Source organism: Pimephales promelas, chromosome 3 (assembly GCF_988280905.1).
Source record: "Pimephales promelas chromosome 3, fPimPro1.hap1.1, whole genome shotgun sequence".
In the NCBI taxonomy this organism is placed as follows: domain Eukaryota; kingdom Metazoa; phylum Chordata; class Actinopteri; order Cypriniformes; family Leuciscidae; genus Pimephales; species Pimephales promelas.
In genome coordinates this window covers 10822333-10843341 of record NC_142771.1, presented here as the reverse complement: position 1 = coordinate 10843341, position 21009 = coordinate 10822333, and the positions used below count along the sequence as shown (strand labels likewise).

At 36.9% G+C, this 21009-nt stretch overlaps 1 protein-coding gene across 2 annotated transcripts in view; it reads left to right on the top strand.

Annotated features, from left to right (window-relative positions):
• The first annotated feature begins 37 nt into the window (after positions 1 to 37).
• srebf1 (sterol regulatory element binding transcription factor 1) overlaps positions 38 to 21009 on the top strand; it is a 40462-nt gene continuing 19490 nt past the window's right edge. The window contains exons 1-8 of one of the 2 annotated variants that reach the window (XM_039675246.2): positions 38 to 816; positions 3227 to 3679; positions 15329 to 15501; positions 15602 to 15748; positions 17457 to 17675; positions 17874 to 17988; positions 19926 to 20080; positions 20255 to 20432. In XM_039675246.2, coding sequence (XP_039531180.1) covers positions 714 to 816; positions 3227 to 3679; positions 15329 to 15501; positions 15602 to 15748; positions 17457 to 17675; positions 17874 to 17988; positions 19926 to 20080; positions 20255 to 20432 — 1543 coding nt within the window. In that variant the 5' untranslated portion in view covers positions 38 to 713. Of the gene's footprint in view, positions 817 to 3226; positions 3680 to 15328; positions 15502 to 15601; positions 15749 to 17456; positions 17676 to 17870; positions 17989 to 19925; positions 20081 to 20254; positions 20433 to 21009 lie in introns of both variants that reach the window. The other variant, XM_039675245.2, reaches the window with a different exon arrangement.

Below are 21009 nucleotides of genomic sequence, written 5' to 3'. Positions count from 1 at the left end.
ACTGAAGTTCAGACCATGCAGTTGCCGAGAGAGGTTTTGTAAACAAAAACGGGGGTGTATTTGAGCACTTTATAGTAAAACAAATATCGATTTCCTATTCTCTTTGAACACATATCGACTCTCAGCGTAATAATTGAAAAGGTCGAAAATAATTATGAACGTTTTAAAATAGCTTTGACACATTTATATAAATAACATACAATAATACAAGTAAAAACAACAATTGTACATAATAATCCAAATGCTACTCTATCTTAAATAAAAAAAAAAAAAAAAACAGTAAAAAATAAAGTGACTTTTTTTGACAGTTTTATTTCAATGCAGGCCATGTGAAGGAGACTCATCAACTAAAGAAGCGAGTTCTGATTGGTCGAGGGGCGTGTCAATCACCCACCGTCGTCTGGGGTTCGCCTGGCTCTCGTTGCTAGCATGCTAATGTGCAAAGCAAACTCTTAAGTCAACTTTGCCTTGTGCGGCAGTATGGAAACGAACGCGAGCAGGTAGTGGACAGAATCAGCCAGAAAGTTGAGTTAACGTTAGTCAAAAATCAAGTGGACGTGTCCTACGAAAACTAACGTTACGCCAACAAATGTCCCGGCATATTTGCCTGCTCGATGAGTGCAAGAAGTTCCTAGTTTCCATGGAATACCGCTTGTTGTGTGAGTGAGTGATTTAATACTTCCGAAGCCAGCTTGAAAAAGCATTCGAGGACAATGAATCTGTCTTTTGACGACCCGTCACTGGAAACCTTGGACTCCAGTATGTCTTTACATGATCCGAGTGATATCGACTCGGCTCTGCTCAGCGACATTGATGGTAAGACACCGCTTGTTTACACTTGCAGTGCTGTTTGGCAGGTTTAGATGGTTGGACGAAGTGAATCATGTGTTTGCAGACACATTTAACTTACATTGATCGATGGTGCTGTCAGACGCATGTACACGTGATTAAAATAATGGGAAAACAAACATCTGTAATAAATGAGCGATTGCATCTATGCACTTTGTCGTCACATACTAGGATGCTTGTTTTGTTGTGTCGTCCTTTAAACACACTGAGCGCATCTGATCAGGTGGTGTCAGTGAAGCTAGGCGTGCGTGTGTTGCTTTTCTGCTTGGAGAGCACATCTATGTCACATCTATCTATGGGTCCTTTATTTGCACGCATTGTAATGGTGCATTGTATGTTAAATCTAATTAAAATGATACTAAAATGCAGGGTGTCATTACATTGTGGGCGTTTCAGTAGAAGTTGCATTGTGAAGCCCCGCCCCCTCCATCCTCGACTAATGACGTCGCGCGAGGTTACAATCGGCCATTCCCATCCCAACCGACACACTTCTCTGAGAACTAGAATATAAAAAAAAAAATATAAAAAAAAAAATATATATATATATATATATATATATATATATATATATATATGACAAAACGCCATCAGTCCTGTATCACACACCGAAAAGCGTTTAAACATATTTAGACAGTTTGAATATATCTGAAAATGTGTATTTATTTACATGTATGTCCTTTGCGATATTAGACCCTTTAGTAATTCACCTTTGTAATGGTTAAATGGTCCACGCACGGTGAAGAAGTGAAGTGTAGTCTGAGTCTGACCGAAAGTAAACCCCGCTGCTGAAGCGGACAGTGCCCGATAGTAACCTCTAGCGCGAGGCGCTTTCCGGGCTTCTGATTGGTCGAGCGCGATCACCTCATACAAACACACCGGCCGCCGCCATGCCTGTGCTCACTGATGGAGGGAGGCTAAGGCCATGTGGGGTCACGTGCACGGAAAACACCACTTCTGACCACTTCAGTTTGATACACTGTTGGGAATTGACTCTCCAGTAGAGTAACATCACTAACTTTATTATGGTTCTTATTATATGAGTCATGTTATACTGGTTATACTCTGATTTAACAAAATGATATCATGCATGAAATTTTAAATTGTATGTGATATTTGTGCATAAAATACTTTTTATTTCCTTATTTCAGATCCCAATTATATTAATGTATTATTTATGAAGACACTCTGATCCGGGTTTCTTTATCTCTGTTCAAAATTGTATTAATGTATTTATTAAATGAAATTATTCTTCTCTGATTAATTTTTTTTTTAAATTATATAATATTTGTGCATAAAATACTTTTTATTTCCTTATTTCAGATCCCAATTATATTAATGTATTATTTTTGAAGATACTCTGATTCGGTTTTCTTTATCTCAGATCCCAATATTATTAATGTATTATTTATTAAATTAAATAATTACTTTCTGATCTAAAAAAAAAAGAATTGTATATTAAGTTATATATATTATATAATATTTGTGCATTATTTCCTTATGTCATATCCCTTTCCCAATAATAATGTTATTTTATAATCTAATAATAATAATTATTATTATTATACTGATTATAATCTGATTATTTTTATTCTTATATCTCAGATCCCAATATGTGTAATGAATTATTTATTTAAATCATAATTATGAACATGTATATTATATTTATTTTTCCTTATTTCACATCCCAATAATAATAATGTATTATTTTATAATCTAATAATAATAATAATAATACTGCTTTTCCTCTCATTCTTTTAATTTCTTTATCTCATATCCCACATTTTTTTCAATTAGTTATTTAAAAATATATATATATATTGATTACATGAAAAATATATTCAATTATACATTTGTGCATGAAATAATTTTATTTATTTATCTCAGATCCAAACAAGTATGTGTTGTTTAATTAAAATGTGGTGATGATGATAAATAATAATGCTTTGTTCTGATAATAACAAACTATAATGTACAAAACCCCTTTACTTTCATTTAAAGAAGTTGAATAAATTTATGCCTTTAAAGTTTAGGGTGCATCTAAAGTAATCGCCTATTTAAAATCAAGATAATTCAGGATGATTAACATGTCATTAATGTGATAAACCGATCCCCACAAATGGTCACCTACTTTTATTAGGTTATTAATTCTCAATATTTTAAGACTGTTTTTGTAGCCTACAGGTTTTTGAGCTTCATTTAGACATGATTTCCTCTCATGCGTGTGTGTTATTCATTGTGAAGCGCAGGATCTTGACCGGTTCTGTGTGAGAGTCGTCGCTCTGAATGATGTAACTCTGTAATGGGTCACTCTGCAGTCAGATCACCGTCTCCATCCTACAACTGAGTGAAATATTCGTCTCTTTCCATGTTTCGACAGATATGCTCCAGCTTATCAACAACCAGGACATGGAGTTTGTGGGTCTGTTCGATCACACTTCATTTCCTGGTCCCGCAGCCCCCCCTCTGTCCAGCCCTTCCTCTCCTCCACCCGCCTCCTCTACGCCCAGCAGCTCCTCCATCCTCAGCAGCAGCCCGCACCTTGACGCCTTGCTGGGCCCCCCCATCAGCCGCAGCTCCTCCGTCCCGGACAAGGCGTTCCTCCCTCCCACTTTCCAGCAGTCTCCTCTGGCACAGGTGAACTCCACCCCTGCCAATCCCGGGACACTGCAGACCACACAGCCCAAAGCCCAGCCCGCTCCATCTCCCAGCCTCCAGCCGCCCCCCACGGCCGGGAAGAGCCCGGTGTTCGGCCTCACCCAGCAGGTCCTCTTCAGCTCCCCGCAGCAGCAGCCGTCTGTGGTCACCTTCCCCATCCAGAACACCTATACTGGTGAGTTTAGACTAGCTCTGAAATTTGTGCAGGACCATAATCATAATTTAGTCCCACTTATTATATATATATATATATATATATATACACACACACACACACACTACCGGTCAAAAGTTTTAGATCGGTAAGATTTTTTATGAAGAAGTCTCTTCTGCTCACCAAGGCTGCAATTATTATTATTATTATAAAATAATCAAAGAGTAATATTGTGAAATATTATTAATTTAAAACAGCGGTTTTCTATGTGAATATTTAGTGAAGTGTAATTTATTCCTGTGATCAAAGCTGAATTTACAGCATCATTACTCCAGTCCTTCAGAAATTATTATAATATGATGCTCAAGAATATTAAAAACAGTTTTTTACATTTTTATTTCAGGATTCTTTGATGGATAGAAAGTTCAAAAGAACAGAATTGATCAGAAATGGAAAGCTTTTGTAACATTAATCACTACCGTTCAAAAGTTTGTGGTCAGTAAGAATAATTTTTTTTATTTTTGGGGGGAAAAAAATTACAAAATACTTTTATTCATCGAGGATGAGTTGTTAATGTTAGAAAAGATTATATTTTAAATAAATGCTGTTCTTTTGAACTTTCTATTCATCATAGATTTTTTTTTTTGGGGGGGGGGGGGGGATGGTACACGACTGTTTTCAACGTTGAAAATAATAATTTGTTTTTTGAGCATAAAATCAGCATATTAGAATGAGTTCTGAAGGATCATGTGACACTGAAAACTGATGTGTAATCAGCAACAGTAATGATGTTGAAAATTCAGCTTTCAAATTACACTTTAAAATATATTAAAATTGAAAACACTAACAGTCATTTTAAATTTTCATAATATTTCACAATATTACTGTCATTTTTTTTCATCAAACAAAGCAGCCTTGGTGAGCAGAAAAGACTTTTATTTTATTATTTTTTAATAATAAAAGACTTTTATTATTATCATTTAAAAACATAAAAAGTTTATATATATATATATATATATATATCATTTTTTTCAATTGACCCTTCGCTAAGCCACGCCCGAAAATGTGTCTTAGCAACCGTAACTAGGCGCGGGAGGTCTGGCAAGCTTTCGAGCGAGGGAAACATGCCGAAGCATTGTGTGTATGGATTGTGTTAATCTGATACCCGGGATCCTAAAAGTTTGGACGGGGAAGTGGATTTTTTTTTTCCTTCCCGAAAAGCCGAGGGGAGAAAGGATTGGCGTGATCGAGACCCATTCACAACTAAATGTCGACAGGATTAACAAAAACACCTATTGCTTGGAAATATCGACGGTTCTTTGGTCATAATGCATTTTAACGTAAAATAAGACGATTAAAGACAAGACAAGGCTCACTGACATTCTTTAAAATATGTTTCAGCATGTTGTTAATCAACGGCCTACCCTGATTAAGTAACTTTAACCCATTCCGATCACGGCTCTCCCGGTGTTTAGTGTTATCCCACAAGATTTATGGATAAGCTGTTTGATTTATGATTATTAAATGTGCACGAACATAGCTGTTCCTTACTTGTGTGTTTCCCATTTGAATGGTCGGCATGAGGCGCTGCTGATTGCGCTTGGACTATAGGCTTTAGCTTCAATTTTTAAGAAATTATTCTCTAATCGGTTGCATATTATATCGTGGATATATCCCTCGAATGGAATACTGCAGTCCCTCAAATATTTCACTTGTTCGCCGAAAATGACTAATTATCTGATTGGGAATGTCTGACACCGGTGCATACACACTGTAATAGATGTGCCAGCCGCGAAAGCTTGACAGGCGTAGCAACAGTAACTAGGGAGGGCGGGGCTTAGCGAAGGGTCAATTCCATTCAATTGTAATGTTAAATAAAATAAAAAATTGTCATTTTTTTTTCAATTTTCCACCTTTTCTTTTTCTGGATACTGTTTTAATGGTGAATTCAAATAATTAAGTTAAATAAATATTAAGTAAGCATGTTTAAATAATGAATCTTAAACATTTAATAAATTATAAAAAAAATCAGATAATTAATTGAATCAAATAAATTGAATTGATTAACCTTTTTTTTTTTTTACAACAAAAGGCCTCATAAATGTTTGACATTTTGTGATTTATAATTTAATACCAATTTATTATCATTACATGAATCTGTTCAAATGTAATCAAATGAAAATGTAAAATGAAAGGTTTGTTGATTTTAAAAAGACATGTTAAAGTGTGCAATACCTTTAAATAAAGATTTATTTATTATTACTTTGAGGAGTGCGTTCTAATGTACATCATCAAGTTAAACCAAACTTTTATTTTGACGTGTTGAGTTGAAGACACGATAGTTTTAATAACGTGTAATGCAGCGCTGGTGTTCAAGTTCATGTGTCCTTGTATAGTGAGACGGCGGATCATTATGTGTAGTCGACCAAACTGAGACACGCAGACTTTTAAAGGGTTAGTTCACCCAAAAATGAAAATTCTGTCAGTATTTACTCACCCTCATGTTGTTCCAACCCCGTAAGACCTTCGTTCATCTTCGCAACACAAATTAAGATATTTAAGATATTAAGATCGCTCCTGTATACAGTCCATAGGCTTCTTGAGGGACTGGCTCTTGCTGTCCTCGAAAAGTCATAAAAGACATCGTTAAAATAGTCCAAGTGACTACAGGGGCTCAATCTTAAGTTTATCAAACGACGAGAACACTTTTGTGCGCAAAAAAACAACAAAAATAATGACTTTATTTTAACTATTCGTTTATTTCTCCCTCTGCGCGAGTCAGGTTACTAGTTTAATAGCGTAAGCTTCTGTTATTGTACGTCACACGCATCACACACACATGACTAGCGCCGGCCAATAGTGAGCCTACGTGTGACGTAGCTCTACGCAATCACACTACGTTAACTGACTACAGGCCCATGGAGAAGGAAGTGAATAGTTGAAATAAAGTCGTTATTTTTGTTGTTTTTTTGCGCACAAAAGTGTTCTCGTCGTTTGATAAACTTAAGATTGAGCCCCTGTAGTCACTTGGACTATTTTAACGATGTCTTTAATGACTTTTCGAGGACAGAAAGTCATTCCCTCAAGAAGCCTATGGACTGTATGCAGGAGCGATCTTAATATCTTAAATATCTTAATTTGTGTTGCGAAGATGAACGAAGGTCTTACGGGGTTGGAACAACATGAGGGTGAGTACATACTGACAGAATTTTCATTTTTGGGTGAACTAACCCTTTAATAGCAGATTTCAATAGCAGCCTTTTTAATGTTCACAGACACTCGTCCATTTTTTTTTTATTATTAAACCTTTATTTAACCAGGGAAATAATCACATTGAGATAAATATCTCATTTACAAGTGAGAAATATCTCATTTCCATATTCATTCTACAGCCCTGCTTTGGGTTTATGCCTCCAGAAATAGCCTAATTATACAATATTCCGCGTCACACTGTAAATGACTGGATTACGTGACTCCGTCTGTTTTCTGCATTGTGAAAAATCATAGAGCTCCACAAATGAAATCTGTCATTGATGTGAAAGAGAGCTACCACATTGTTTCTCTCTACCATAAGTGTGTCAGTTATCTATTGGCACTTCATCTCAACGGGTGGAAATCACCATTATCTGATAAGCTAATTGGTCACACTCTCTATTACGTGTCTTTAATATGTAACTACTATGAGACTAAAGCCAAGTTCACACTACAGGATTTTAAGCCTGATTCCCAGTCGTTGAGACCCAGGGCAGCAGGGTGTTATCGCGTGAAAATCGCGGGGGTTTGTGGGCGATGAACACTCGCCAATCTGTTAGTATGAAAGAGCCAACAACACATCGCCGAGCCCAGAAAAATATCTGGTGCTATCATGATGCTAGATATCCAGAGCTGTCGCATGACTCAACCTCAGTGATGTCATGCGCTACAGCCAATCAGAGCAAGGCATGGGTTGAGGTCACTGAGTAAATCTTATTTTTTCATTTTTTTCTCATAGCAAATCATCGACAAACAGTTTGCAGCACAAGTTTTTGTCTGACGTCCATATTCGCGTGTTGTGTTCTTCTCTTCTTCGCTGGGTATAGAGAGCCTAAGTCCCGCCCCTCCGCTTCCGGCTCTTGGGACCTTATTTCGGAAAAAATATGAATGGTAGTCAATGGCGAGAGACAACTTCTCTTTTTATTCCGTCTGAACTGTGCCCTCAATTACACATATGATGTTTGTCAATTTAAAAGATAATCCTGAAAGTCAAAAACGTCGCAGTTTGTCTTACAACAGAAGAGTAACATTTAGTTTTACGTGAAAATCGCTCAATGAACTACATCTCCCGGGAAGCGAAACGAGATCCGCTGCTCGTGTGTGTGCAGTCTGGTACAAAACACGGCGTATAACGTTACGATTTTAACGTAAAACTGTAGAAACAATGACAGACAGCCTCAGTAAAGTTAGCTTCATTCATTGAGAGAAAATGTAAAAAAAATTGTAGTCTTTGTAATTACGTATTTTCACAGTCTTATACCTCAACGGTTCGGTTTCACATCAAACTGCGACTTTCTTTACTTTAAAATGTACCTTTTAAATTGACAAACATCATATGTGTAATTCAGGGCACAATTCAAACGAGATCAAAATATTTGTTGTCTCTCGCCATTGACTACCATTCAATATTTTTCCGAAATAATGTCCCATGGTGGTCGACCGGAAGGGGAGGGACTTAGGCTCTCTATTGCCGCGCACACTGTTTCACGTCATTTCCGGTTCGTTTATCGCGTGATTTTTCGTAACAAAACGTGGTTTGTAGACAAGATAGAATCGTTGGGTGACAGAGTTGTTGTCAGCTCGTGTAGTGCGATCAATCACGTTGTGTCGTATGGTGTGAACAACTCAACAACTTTCCAGACTATTGTACCTATTTCGTTTTCTAAATATAAAATGAATCACTTCTAAATGTATATAATATGCAATCGTCTTTTTCATGGCGTTTGGATTAGGCTGCCAGCGAGCGCTGCCTAAAGATCGTTTTTACACTTGATCTGCCAGAGTCTAGGTCTGCAGTGATTGGTTGTTACGTTGTTAGGCAGCAGTTGCCATCACAGCGCCCCTACCTCAAACAGAGTTTTACTAAACATTTTTGACTTTGACATCTTTGACTAAACAACTAAACATGACTTTAGCTCTATTTTCTAATTTTCTGGTTAATTGTACATGAACATCCCTTCTGTTTCTGTAGGGGTTTACAGTTATTTAAATTTACAAAATTACAAAAATGAACAACATTGCACTGTACAAATGTACAAATTTAACATGATAGCATACACATTTTGACTCAGAGTGTAACAAGTAAGTGCGTCACCATGTAGCGCCGTTGTGAGACGACCACCATTCGACCAGAAAGAAGTCATATAGCCATTCCAATAACTCCAAAGCTGTTCAGTTCAGCTACAAAACCCGCAATAGTTCCCCTTTAAATATGGTCGGAAAAATCTGTATGAGGTCTGGAAATTTGAGTCTGGAAAAGTATGGAATTTTGAAATGGAAATTGTGTAGGAACCCTGTGTAGTGTCGGTGTGAACTGGCTTTAAGCATCTGATGGGATGTGGGGGAGTGACTCTAATAAGGCCATCCAGATGTTTGACGTTTTCTTAAACCAGTAGATCTCTGAATGGCCTTCCAATAAAGTGGGTGTTAAAGTGTCGACTTTTTAATAATTAAAAATAATTCAATTTCTCACCCCAAAATCCAGCTCAATCGGCTCAATCCAGGGGTAGCCAAACACCGGAAATGGGCGTTCTTTCAAACTGTCAATCACTCGAGAATAGTTTGGGACCCTAAGGCAAAACCCAAAGGTCTGCTGGGTGGGCATTTAAATATAAGAAGCATCATGTCAAAAACAGAACAAGTTAATCACCTGTTACTTGCATCAAATCTGGATTATCTCTGTCTATCTGAGACCTGGCTCTATAATAATGCCCCCTCTGCAGCACTTAAAATCCCTGGCTATAATATGTTCAGGAGAGACAGAGAAGGAGCGAAGGGTGGTGGTGTCATGATATACATAAAAAGCAACATTCAGTGTCAGGAAATTCAATGGCTGAATGATCATGAACTGGAATGCTTGGGCTTAAATATCATACTATCGCCACAAATGTCTTTTACAATCATTGTGGTATATCGCCCCCCCTCTTCAGATGTCACTTTTTACGAAAAATTTGAAAAATTACTGAAAGAATCTAACTTAAACAAAGAGACCATTATTTTGGGGGATATCAACATAAACTGGGAGGACAAATCATGTAGAAAAAAACTAAAAAAAATAACTGACAAATTTGATCTAGTTCAATTGATCAAAGGACCCACTAGAATTACCACATCAAGCAGCACCCAGATTGATTTAGCATTTACCAATCGACCTGAGAGAATATTTAAAACATACAATATGTTAGCTGGTCTTTCTGATCACAATTTGATACTTGTGGTAAGGAAGCTGTCAAAAAAGAGATTTAATTATTCTGTCAGAGAGCGTGAGTTTGTTGGAATTCCAAAAAATCACCAGGAAGGATTTAATAGAGCTGTCCAGCAGATTGACTGGGATCAAATATTGTTGGGAGCAAATTGTGAAATGGATTGTGAATCTTTTGTAGCGACAATTAAGAGAACAATTAAAGATTTTAGCTGTAAGGTTAAACATAAACACAATAAAAACATACTTCCCTGGATGAACGCTGACATAGTCAAATTAATGAAAGAGAGGGATCAGGCGTTAAAATATGCAATTAAAACTAAGTCAGTTAGTGCTAAAAAGCTGTTTACAACATTGAGGAATAAAACTATTAAAGCTATACGCAAGGCTAAAGCTAATTTTTTCTTGACTATAATAGAAAATGCAAAAGGGAACTCTAAAACAATTTGGAACCAACTTAAAAAACTTGTAGGACTGGACCCAAAAAGGAAACAACTTTCAGAAATTAAGATAAATGGACACATTACAAATAATATAGAGGAAGTTGCAGATGCCTTCAATAATTATTTTTGTGAATCTGTATCCACTATTGCCCAAAGCTTCCCACCTAACAATCTAAATACTTGTCTGATAAATAATTCACAGCCAATTTTCAATTTAGGGATCGTTACAGAATCTGAAGTCTTACAGACAATAAGAACACTAAAAGCTTCCAGAACTAGAGATATATTTGGCATAGATATGTGCATGCTGAAAGAACTCAGTTCCACATTATTAACACCAGTCACCAAAATGGTCAATCTCTCCATTACTGAGGCAGTATTTCCAAATGTGTGGAAGTTAGCTGCTGTCGTTCCAATTTTCAAAAATGGAGATCTATTATCAGTGGACAATTATAGACCAATTAGCATCACACCCACAGTGTCAAAAGTTGCAGAGAAATTAATTTCCAAACAAATATTAACACATTTGAATACCACTTCATTTTCCCTTCATTCAATGCAATTTGGTTTCAGAACTCAACATTCTACGGAAACTGCTAATTGTTTTTTCATAGAGAATATCAAACATTTACTGGATAAAGGTGGCGTGGTTGGAGCTGTTTTTCTCGATCTAAAAAGAGCCTTTGACACTGTAAACCATAAAATTTTATTAACTAAACTAAGCAAATTTAATTTTTCCTCAGATGCAATAAAATGGATCGAATCATATCTATCGAATCGCTCACAGTCAGTTCGGATCAGAGATTACCACTCACCGCCCCTTACCATGTCTACAGGGGTACCTCAAGGTTCTATCTTGGGGCCTCTGTTATTTTCACTATATATAAACGATCTCCCCTCAGTTTGTCCAGATGACTACATTCAGATGTACGCAGACGATACAGTCATTTATATTCATGGCAAAAACATAAAACAAGTTTCGGAAAAACTTACACAGACTATGGCCCATGTTGCTGAATGGTTAAATCAATCCTGCTTAAAACTTAATGTAAATAAAACAGTATCAATGTACTTTTCAAAGTCAAACATGGCAAATAATCAAGCAGATATTTTTGTGATGGGGGAAAAAATAAAAGTTGTGTCAGAATTCAAATATCTAGGCATTTTAATAGACTCTAAATTAACTTTTAAATCACAGATAAAACAGGTCTGCAATCGAGTCAAATTTAATATTGCTAATTTCCGGTTCATAAGACCACAATTGTCACTTCAGGCAGCCAAAATGTTCATGTACAGTATGGTTCTGTCTCACATTACTTACTGTTTTACAACCTGGTCACAGGCAAATAAAACAACATTAAAATCTTTAGAGTCACTTTACAAACAGACAATTAAAATTCTGGATAAAAAGCCCTCAAGTTATCACCATTGTGCCATTTTACAGAAGCATAAGCTTTTAGGTTGGGAAAATGTCATCAAGTATTCAAATCTTTGTCTGTTATACAAAATCATCCATGGTCTGTCATCCCCTCCACTCAGTCAGTTTGTAAACATTAGAAACACCACACAGAGAGTAACACGAGGGTCGGCCCGAGGAGACTGTGTTGTTCCTCTGCGAAAAAGTGCATTTAGTCAGAGTGCCTTTTCAGTCACAGCAGCGCAGGAGTGGAACTCTGTCCCTCAGAACATCAGAGAACTCACCACATACTCTCTATTCAAAAAACATCTGAAAAACTGGTTCATAACACATCAGACATGTGAGCATTAATAAGACTAGGTATCGTCACTTCTTAATCCAACGGTACTGCGACCTGTGTTTATGCTGGGTCAGTGTGTAGTATAATTTTTATAAATTGGTATCAATTTTAACAATGTCTATTATAGCAAGTGTGTACACTGTATTTATTAGAACTGAAGAACTATATCTGTTTTACGGTTTTTTATATTTGTATTGTTCATTGTAATCTTTTATTGTTCATTTTAGGTAGACAATTTTAAGATCTGTCCAGGGACAACAGATGAAAAATAGCCTTTTGGCTAATTCTGGTGCATTTACAGTAATGTCAATTAATGTACATTGTCCCTGTCAAATAACTAACTAAATAAATAAATAAATAAATAAAATCCTGTGAATGATAGCATGTTAGGGGCCATTACCTGTGTTCATACTTGCTCACTCTCTAGTTGAAAAATAAAAACTAGATGAATGAAATCAAAACATGCTTGACAAACTGATACTCAACAGCACCTGATTCCTGTCCAATGAAATATTGAAGAACAAAGTTATACTGAAACTTTCAAATAAAGTTAATCTTGGTAAACTGTGTAAAAGAAAATGAGCGTTTATTCTACTGTTATCATAGTTTCTCAGTGATTTCATAGTGTTTATACTAGTTTCTAATCTGTTCAGTCATTACGTTTTGGATTGATTAGATATGTGCTTTTATGAAAGTGTGTGACTCAGGAAAAGTGATTTATGTAGTCTTGAGTGTAAATGAGTAATGCCACTATTAAAGTGAATCACCTTTGACCGGTCACATCATGTCAGCTGATCCTTACAGGTAGTTGCGATCCGGTGACCTTTTATCGTACTTTGTGTTCATGTGTAAAAGAAACCCGCATATGCTTTTATCGTCGCGTTTCATTTTGCTTATCGAGGCTTAGGTAATGTCTCCACCAGGTCAAAGAGAGAAGACAACATCACACTAGCGTTGATCAAAGTTCAGTCTGGGTGAATTGAGTTATGAATATCTGTTGTTACAGTAAGCCTGACCTTCCTCATACTGTTATTATGACCGAAAAGCTTTACAGAACATCCAATCAGGACAAACTGAACAGCTTATGAAGTGATTCGTTGGTTCAAGCGCACAAGGAATTCCGGTTCTTAACATAAATGCGGGATACAGAATGTAAAAATGAAAGATGTACAAAAATACGGATGACATAATTTACATAAAGATGTATATGTGTGTGCGTAGGGCAGGGGTGGTGCACTGTAATACCAGTAATACTGGTTTAAATGCCACTACCAGACCGGCTTTCTGTGTGCAAACATGCCAATTCTAAATTAAACTCCATTTAACGCCGTCTTGCGCTTGAACAGACATGTTCATACAAAATGATGTCAAAAATGCCCGTCACTGGTAAACATAGGCCTAATCGGTTATGTCTTGGTTGGTTAAGATTGGTCTCGTTATAAAAGTGAAATAAATTAAGGAAGTGAAACAGAAAGAAAGTTATAGAAGTTTGAGTTTATGAAAATGTACTATGTAAAAATGTAATTATTCGTATTTTATATAAAATATATGTTTTCAAAACCTGGGCGACTCTAAAATTGCAACAAAAAAAAAATCAAAGCCAAAAATCTGAACAAGTTGTGTTTTAAAAATTTTAGGTTGATATCTCAAAAAAACGAAGCTTTCAGTGAGATTTTTTTTTTAGGGTGCAGTACCAAACGCTTCCACTAGGTGACAACCAGACGCCATGACTGCCCATATAAAGGCGCCTCCATCTCCATATGTGTTTTGAGTGATATGAACCATTATTTCCACAATTTTCATACAATTTATGAAGTAGACTTCCTATTCATAAGTAATATGAGAAGTTTGGCGGATTTTGATTTGAATTCACCCTCTAAGAAACATAAAAAGAACAAGTATGTGCGTAGCTCGCTGCCACATTACAAATGGTGAATCTATAATTTTTTTTCTTCATATTTAAATAAAAAAAATGGTAGACCTTTTTCTCTAAAATAATTGAATGGATGCTATCTTTTGAACTCTTGGCATGAGAACAAACTGAGGTTTCTACTGAGGTAAAAATTTCATGATTTTTCATGTTCATCACTATTTCAAAATAAAGGTCTAAACACGCCTCAGGAGTATGAAAATACTCTTGTTGCAAACTGATAAATAACGGCTCATCTGTAATATATTTCGAAAATCTTAAAGTGATGCAGCCTAATAAAAAAAATAAAAAATATCACTCTCTGCTCTTGACTGAATAGCTGTTATTATTGAACAGTGTTATTTTTTTACATTTGATTACGTTTCTATTTAAGAAAAGATAATTTTCACTGTTACCTAAAATTTTGGTTTGCTTCATGGCTGATAAAAAAAAATTATGGCTGGTAAAATTTAAGTCACCACCCATTGGCAGATGTGACAAAAAGTTAGTTTCAGACCCTAGACAAATATGATAAAACAGAATTCATCTAACAATAACATTTGCTGAAACAGAACTAGAGAGTAATGGCGTTTGGTAAAGACTGGTGTGACCGAATCTTAAACACTTCTTGAATATGACAGCTTGTTCACATTTCAACAGGTTTCAAACAGTGCCTCTAGTGGCAAAGTGTGGTTATAATTTCTGCTTTTTTTGTTTTTAGAGTTGTAGGGTACGTTTACACGACAGCGATGCTGTAAAAGCGGTCGTTACGAGAACTTTGTCCTTTGCGTTTTCCATGCACAGGAAACGACAACGTTGTCAAAACCATCGGTCTCGCGGATCTGTGAAAACGACTAAAAACGCTGTATTATTCATGCCACGCCAGTAGTTGGCGATGTCACTTTGTACAGAAACACTGCGCACTTTCACAAGTTCACGTTTTTGTTCTTCATATCGAGACCATCGAGACCAAAAACTTGGAAAGTTTTTGTTTTCAGTTGTGTAAACGAAGGCCCAAAGCGCATGAAAAGTTTTCCGTTTTTAGTTGAAAACTGTGTGGTGTAAATGCCCCCTTCTTTCCTCTCATGATCTCATTGGCTTTTGCAGCTGTCACTCAGCAGAACTCTCCTCAGCCAATCCCGAATCTCCCCGCCTCCCCACAGAACGTTCAACCAATGGGCATCCAAGCACAGATGCAGAGCCTCTCGACTTCACCAATCCTGACCACCGCCTCCAGCCCACCCACTCAGACAATCTCCCCTCAGGTTCAGCAGGTTCCTGTGAGTGCTTTTACTGACCCACTAATTGCCCAATAATTTACATTTTACAGCCAAGCAACCTTTTATTGTGTGTGCTGAGCGTTCTCCGTGTGTTTCGCAGGTTTTGCTGCAGCCGCAGTTCATTAAGGCGGACTCTCTCTTGCTCACAACTCTGAAGCCTGATGTGACAATGGTAACAACAGTGGCTTCACCCTGCATCACAACTCTGGCTACATCCACTGCGTCAGTCCAGAACACCTCACTGCAGGTACACACACACACACACACACAGCAAGAGCGCTTCATTAAAGATAGATAGATGTGTGTGAACTGTGAATGTATTTAGGAGCATGTGTATGCATAGAAAGGGGTCCTTTAAGGCCTAAAAGAATTCAGGTCATAAAAAGTCTTAAATGGTATAACAAAACATCTTGATCATTTTAAGAGAGGATGGAAAAATGGGAATCGAGATACAAATTTTAATTTGAGACATTTTGCCATACAAACTTTAAAAAATGTCTCGGATTCGCTTCAATTTGTCTTGTTCTTGATGTAAACTGGCCGTCGATCGAATTGTAGTGCTATACGTCAAGACGTTTGATCTTAACCCTCAGGTGCTCTTCGGTCATTTCTGACCGAAAAAATTTCTGTTTTGAAATTTTAAAAATCACAGCTTCATCTGAATGTTACGAAACTTGGTGACTTTTATGGCATTGGGTATGTGAAGACAAAAAAAAATTGAGGTCATGATCCGTGGTCGTAAAAAAAATAGTCACACTTGTGCTCTTCGGTCAAAAATGACCGACCATAGGAAATGAATGGGAAATTGACAAAAACACAAACTTTGAGAATTTTTGTGTGTACAATCTACAAATCGGCCACGATGCAGAAAAAAGTGCTCAGCATTGAAGGGGTGACGCTCTAAAATATCAAGAGTGCAAAACAGACACACCCACCAACACACACACACATACAAACACACTTTTATACACATACACAACAATAAATTTTGATTACAAAAAGTATGTTTTGAATTTTTAAAAATCACAGCTTGATCACAATGTTACGAAACTCGGTGACTTTTATGGCATTATGTATGTGAACACACAAAAAAATTGAGGTCATGATCTGAGCATGCTAAGTGGTCTTAAAAAAAATAGTCACACTTGTGGTCTTTGGTCAAAAATGACCCCCATATTTCACCTACACACACACGCACACATTATATAAAATCATTTTTTTTTCGAATATTTTCTTATTTAATGAATGGGAAATTGTAAAAAAAATGAAAAAAAAAATGTGAATTTTTGTTTTTTGTCAATTTTTTTTTTATAAGAAATAGTTTTTGAGATTGTTTCAATTATATATTCAAATCCACCAACAACAACAACAACAAAAAATGTGTTAATAAACCGCTGGGGAATTCACATGCCAGAGAGCTGTACATGCTATCTAGTGGTTACACCATGATTCTACGCTTTTTCTCTATACTGTAACCAGATGGTGCTAATTTTCTTTAAAAAATATTTTTTTCTGAAGGCCTAGACTCTATATTAAACTAAAATACTGCATTAATATTTTTTTGAAAAAAAAAAAATATATATATATAGAAAAATATATATTTTTTTTCCATGGCAAAAATAAAACATAAATATTGCAAAAATATTAATAAATTCAATTAAATTGTCTCAAAATACTAAATTAAAAAGAATAAATATTATAGAACAAAAATAAATTGCATTGGTTTTACTGGGATGGAGAAAGTTTCATTTTTAGGTGTCCGGTCACTTTTGACCGGGAAGATAACAAGTGTGACTCCGAAACGAAGAGCACCTGAGGGTTAAATTTCACATTTAAATCTTGCCAAAGTCACTTAAATAACGTAAATTGTAGTTAAAAAGGCTCTCACATTACATTTAAGGCCTAATGTCTGAAGACCTCAGTGTTTATTTTGTCCTGTCCCTCTCTCGTCTCAGGCGCTGATGAGCGGAGGCACCATCCTGACCACCCTTCCTCTGATGGTGGACACCGAGAAAATGCCCATCAATCGCATCGCCGTCAGCGGGAAACCGGGCGGCCTGCCACATAAGGGCGAGAAACGCACCGCCCACAACGCCATTGAAAAACGCTACCGCTCCTCAATCAACGACAAGATTATTGAGCTCAAAGAGCTGGTGGCTGGGACGGAAGCTAAGGTAGACCCATTGTCTGAGAAAGTCTGGTTATTTGGTCATCAAGAGAAACTGCTCATGCTAGTGACCCTTGAAATTCATCTGAAAACTACCAGATGGAATGATCTAACTCAACCAGATTTTGCAGCTCTTATCTTACCTGGAAGAGAGTCTTAAGATGTCTTTGCTGTCATTGTAAAATTAATATTCTCTTTTAAGCAGCTCAATAAGTCTGCAGTGTTGAGAAAAGCCATCGACCACATCCGCTACCTTCAGCAGTCCAACCAAAAACTAAAGCAGGAGAACATGGCACTCAAAATGTCCATCCAGAAGAACAGTAAGCTCACCTTCAAAGTCAACGTGAAATTAAAATGGACCATTTTTACACTCGTTATGCATGTACTTGAAACAGTGAAACGGCACTATTGGCTAATGTTAACACATCCAGAATGTGAAGGATTTAAATTAAGAGTATTTCGGAAATAATATACGGTAAAACTACATATTTTCGGTTTATGTATGAAAAGGAAAATTTATGACGGTTTAAATTTATATTAAATGCGATTAGCTGATCTTTTTTGTTTACTTAAGTACATCTTTATATGTTATCTCATAATGACTTCTATTGTCTTTTGAAATAATATATTTAAAGTTTAATGTACTGACAAGAATTTATGGTAAACTAAAACAGATTTTTAAGGACATTTGTTAAGATTGAGATGCAATTTACTATATTTTAAAATATGTTAACTTGAAATGTAGTATCTAATAACACACTACAGTTCAATTTACACTTTACATGTGTTAGTATGTTAGTCAACATGAGTGTACTTCGTATCGCAATAGAAGATAATTAAAACATACTTCAAAATGTACTTTTAAAATAAAACTTGACGTTATTAAAGTGCACTTAAAGGGATAGTTCACCCAAAAATGAAAATTAGCCCATGATTTACTCACCCTGAAGCCATCCTAGGTGTATAATATGACACTCTTCTTTCAGACGAGTACAATCCGAGTTCAATTACAAAATGTCCTGGCTCTTACAAGCTTTATAATGGCAGTGAATGGCCTTTTCTGTTTTGAAGTCCATAAAAATGCATCCGTCCATCATAAAAGTGCATCCATCCATCATAAAAGTGCATCCTTCCATCATAAAAGTGCAATCATCCATGATAAAGTGCATCCATCCATGATAAAGTGCATCCATCCAAGATAAAGTGCATCCATCCATCATAAAACTGCATCTATCCATCATAAAAGTGCATCCTTCCATCATAAAAGTGCATCCATCATCATACAAGTGCATCCATCATCATAAAAGTGCATCCTTCCATCATAAAAGTGCATCTATCCATCATAAAAGTGCATCTTCCATCATAAAAGTGCATCCATCCATCATAAAAGTGCATCCTTCCATCATAAGTGCAATCATCCATGATAAAGTGCCTCCATCCATGATAATTGCATCTATCCATCATAAAACTGCATATATCCATCATAAAAGTGCATCCTTCCATCATAAAAGTGCAATCATCCATGATAAAGTGCCTCCATCCATTATAAAACTGCATCCTTCCATCATAAAACTGCATCTATCCATCATAAAAGTGCATCTATCCATCATAAAAGTGCATCCTTCCATCATAAGTGCAATCATCCATGATAAAGTGCCTCCATCCATGATAATTGCATCTATCCATCATAAAACTGCATATATCCATCATAAAAGTGCATCCTTCCATCATAAAAGTGCAATCATCCATGATAAAGTGCCTCCATCCATTATAAAACTGCATCCTTCCATCATAAAACTGCATCTATCCATCATAAAAGTGCATCTATCCATCATAAAAGTGCATCCTTCCATCATAAAAGTGCATCCGATGATGGATGGATGCAGTTTTATGATGGATAGATGCAGATTTATGATGGATGGATGCACTTTTATGGACTTCAAAGCAGAAACGTCCATTCACTGCCATTATAAAGATCGGGGGATCCAGGGTATTTTTTTAATATAACTCCGCTTATAAGAAGAAACTGTCTGAAAGAAGAATGTCATATACAGGGTGGACATGATGGTGAGTAAATCATGGGCTAATGTAAATTTGTGGGTGAACTATCCCTTTAAGTGTGTTAAAACTAGAGTAAAAGTACACTTTTATGACTAGTATAAATGTATAATTTGTTTTCAAATGTCCTTAAGTGCACTTGTTTTTCACAAGGGGTGTGTGAGTGTCTTTGCATTGACCTGTCTCGTTGCCTCCTCAGAGTCTCTAAAGGACCTTGTGACCATGGAGGTGGACGTGAAACCAGAAATCCCCACCCCTCCTGCGTCAGATGTCGGCTCGCCTCGATCCAGCGGCACCTTCTCGCACCACGGCAGCGACTCCGAGCCGGACAGCCCAATGGTAGAAGACAGCAAGGTAGCGGACACTGATGATCTGCCTCTCCCGTCATGCCTTTAATGAATTGGCTTTGGTCATGAAGCAATTGAATGTGTGATCGTGTAGTGGATAATTAATTGGCCTGAGGTCAAGAACCTAGAAGAATAAGCGTATCACGGTTTAACACCACCATTTCCTGTTCTCTCGTGTAAGCCTGTGGTGGAGAAGGCTGGAGGAATGCTGGATCGCTCTCGTATGGCTCTGTGCGCCTTCACCATGCTCTTCCTGTCCTTCAACCCGTTGGCATCTCTGCTGTGTGGCGGCTGGAGTAGCTCTGGAGAGTCTGTCTCGGGACACACGGGAAGGAGTATGCTAGCAATGGAGGAAGCAGGTACTAATCCTCAAACCTTAAAACCTAAAAGCAGCAAAATCAGGGTTTGCGCGGGGTCTTAAAAAGTCTGAAATTCTGAACTTTGAATTTAAGGCCTTAAAAAGTCTTAAAAACGGTTCGATTTTCATCTGAGGTCTTAAATTTGATTTAGTCAGGTCTTAAAAAGATTTTACCCTCGTTCATTTGCCAAAACTCTGGCCGCAGAAAGTTATTACAAAGAAGCAAAAAAGTATTGAGTCATAGCCTACAAAGCGAAGCTCTAGTGCAGGGGTTCAAACACGCAGCTTGCGTGTTAGCATTAGCTCGTGGTTTGATACGAGGTAGCTTGCCAAGTTCATACACCAGGTTTGCGCGCTCAAGTTCATTCAAATATAGGCGCGTCGCATCCACAGCGAAATTGAAAAAATCTCACCATTTCAGATTCAGAATGCCGCAAACGAACCGAAGAACCAACCAATCAGCCCCTTCCGTAACAACATTGAAAGCTCAGTCAACATGAAGGATCGCGGTACACCCAAACACTACCGGTGTTTTTCTCTTCTCTGTGAATAAATCTTGTAGCAGACCTAACGTTACA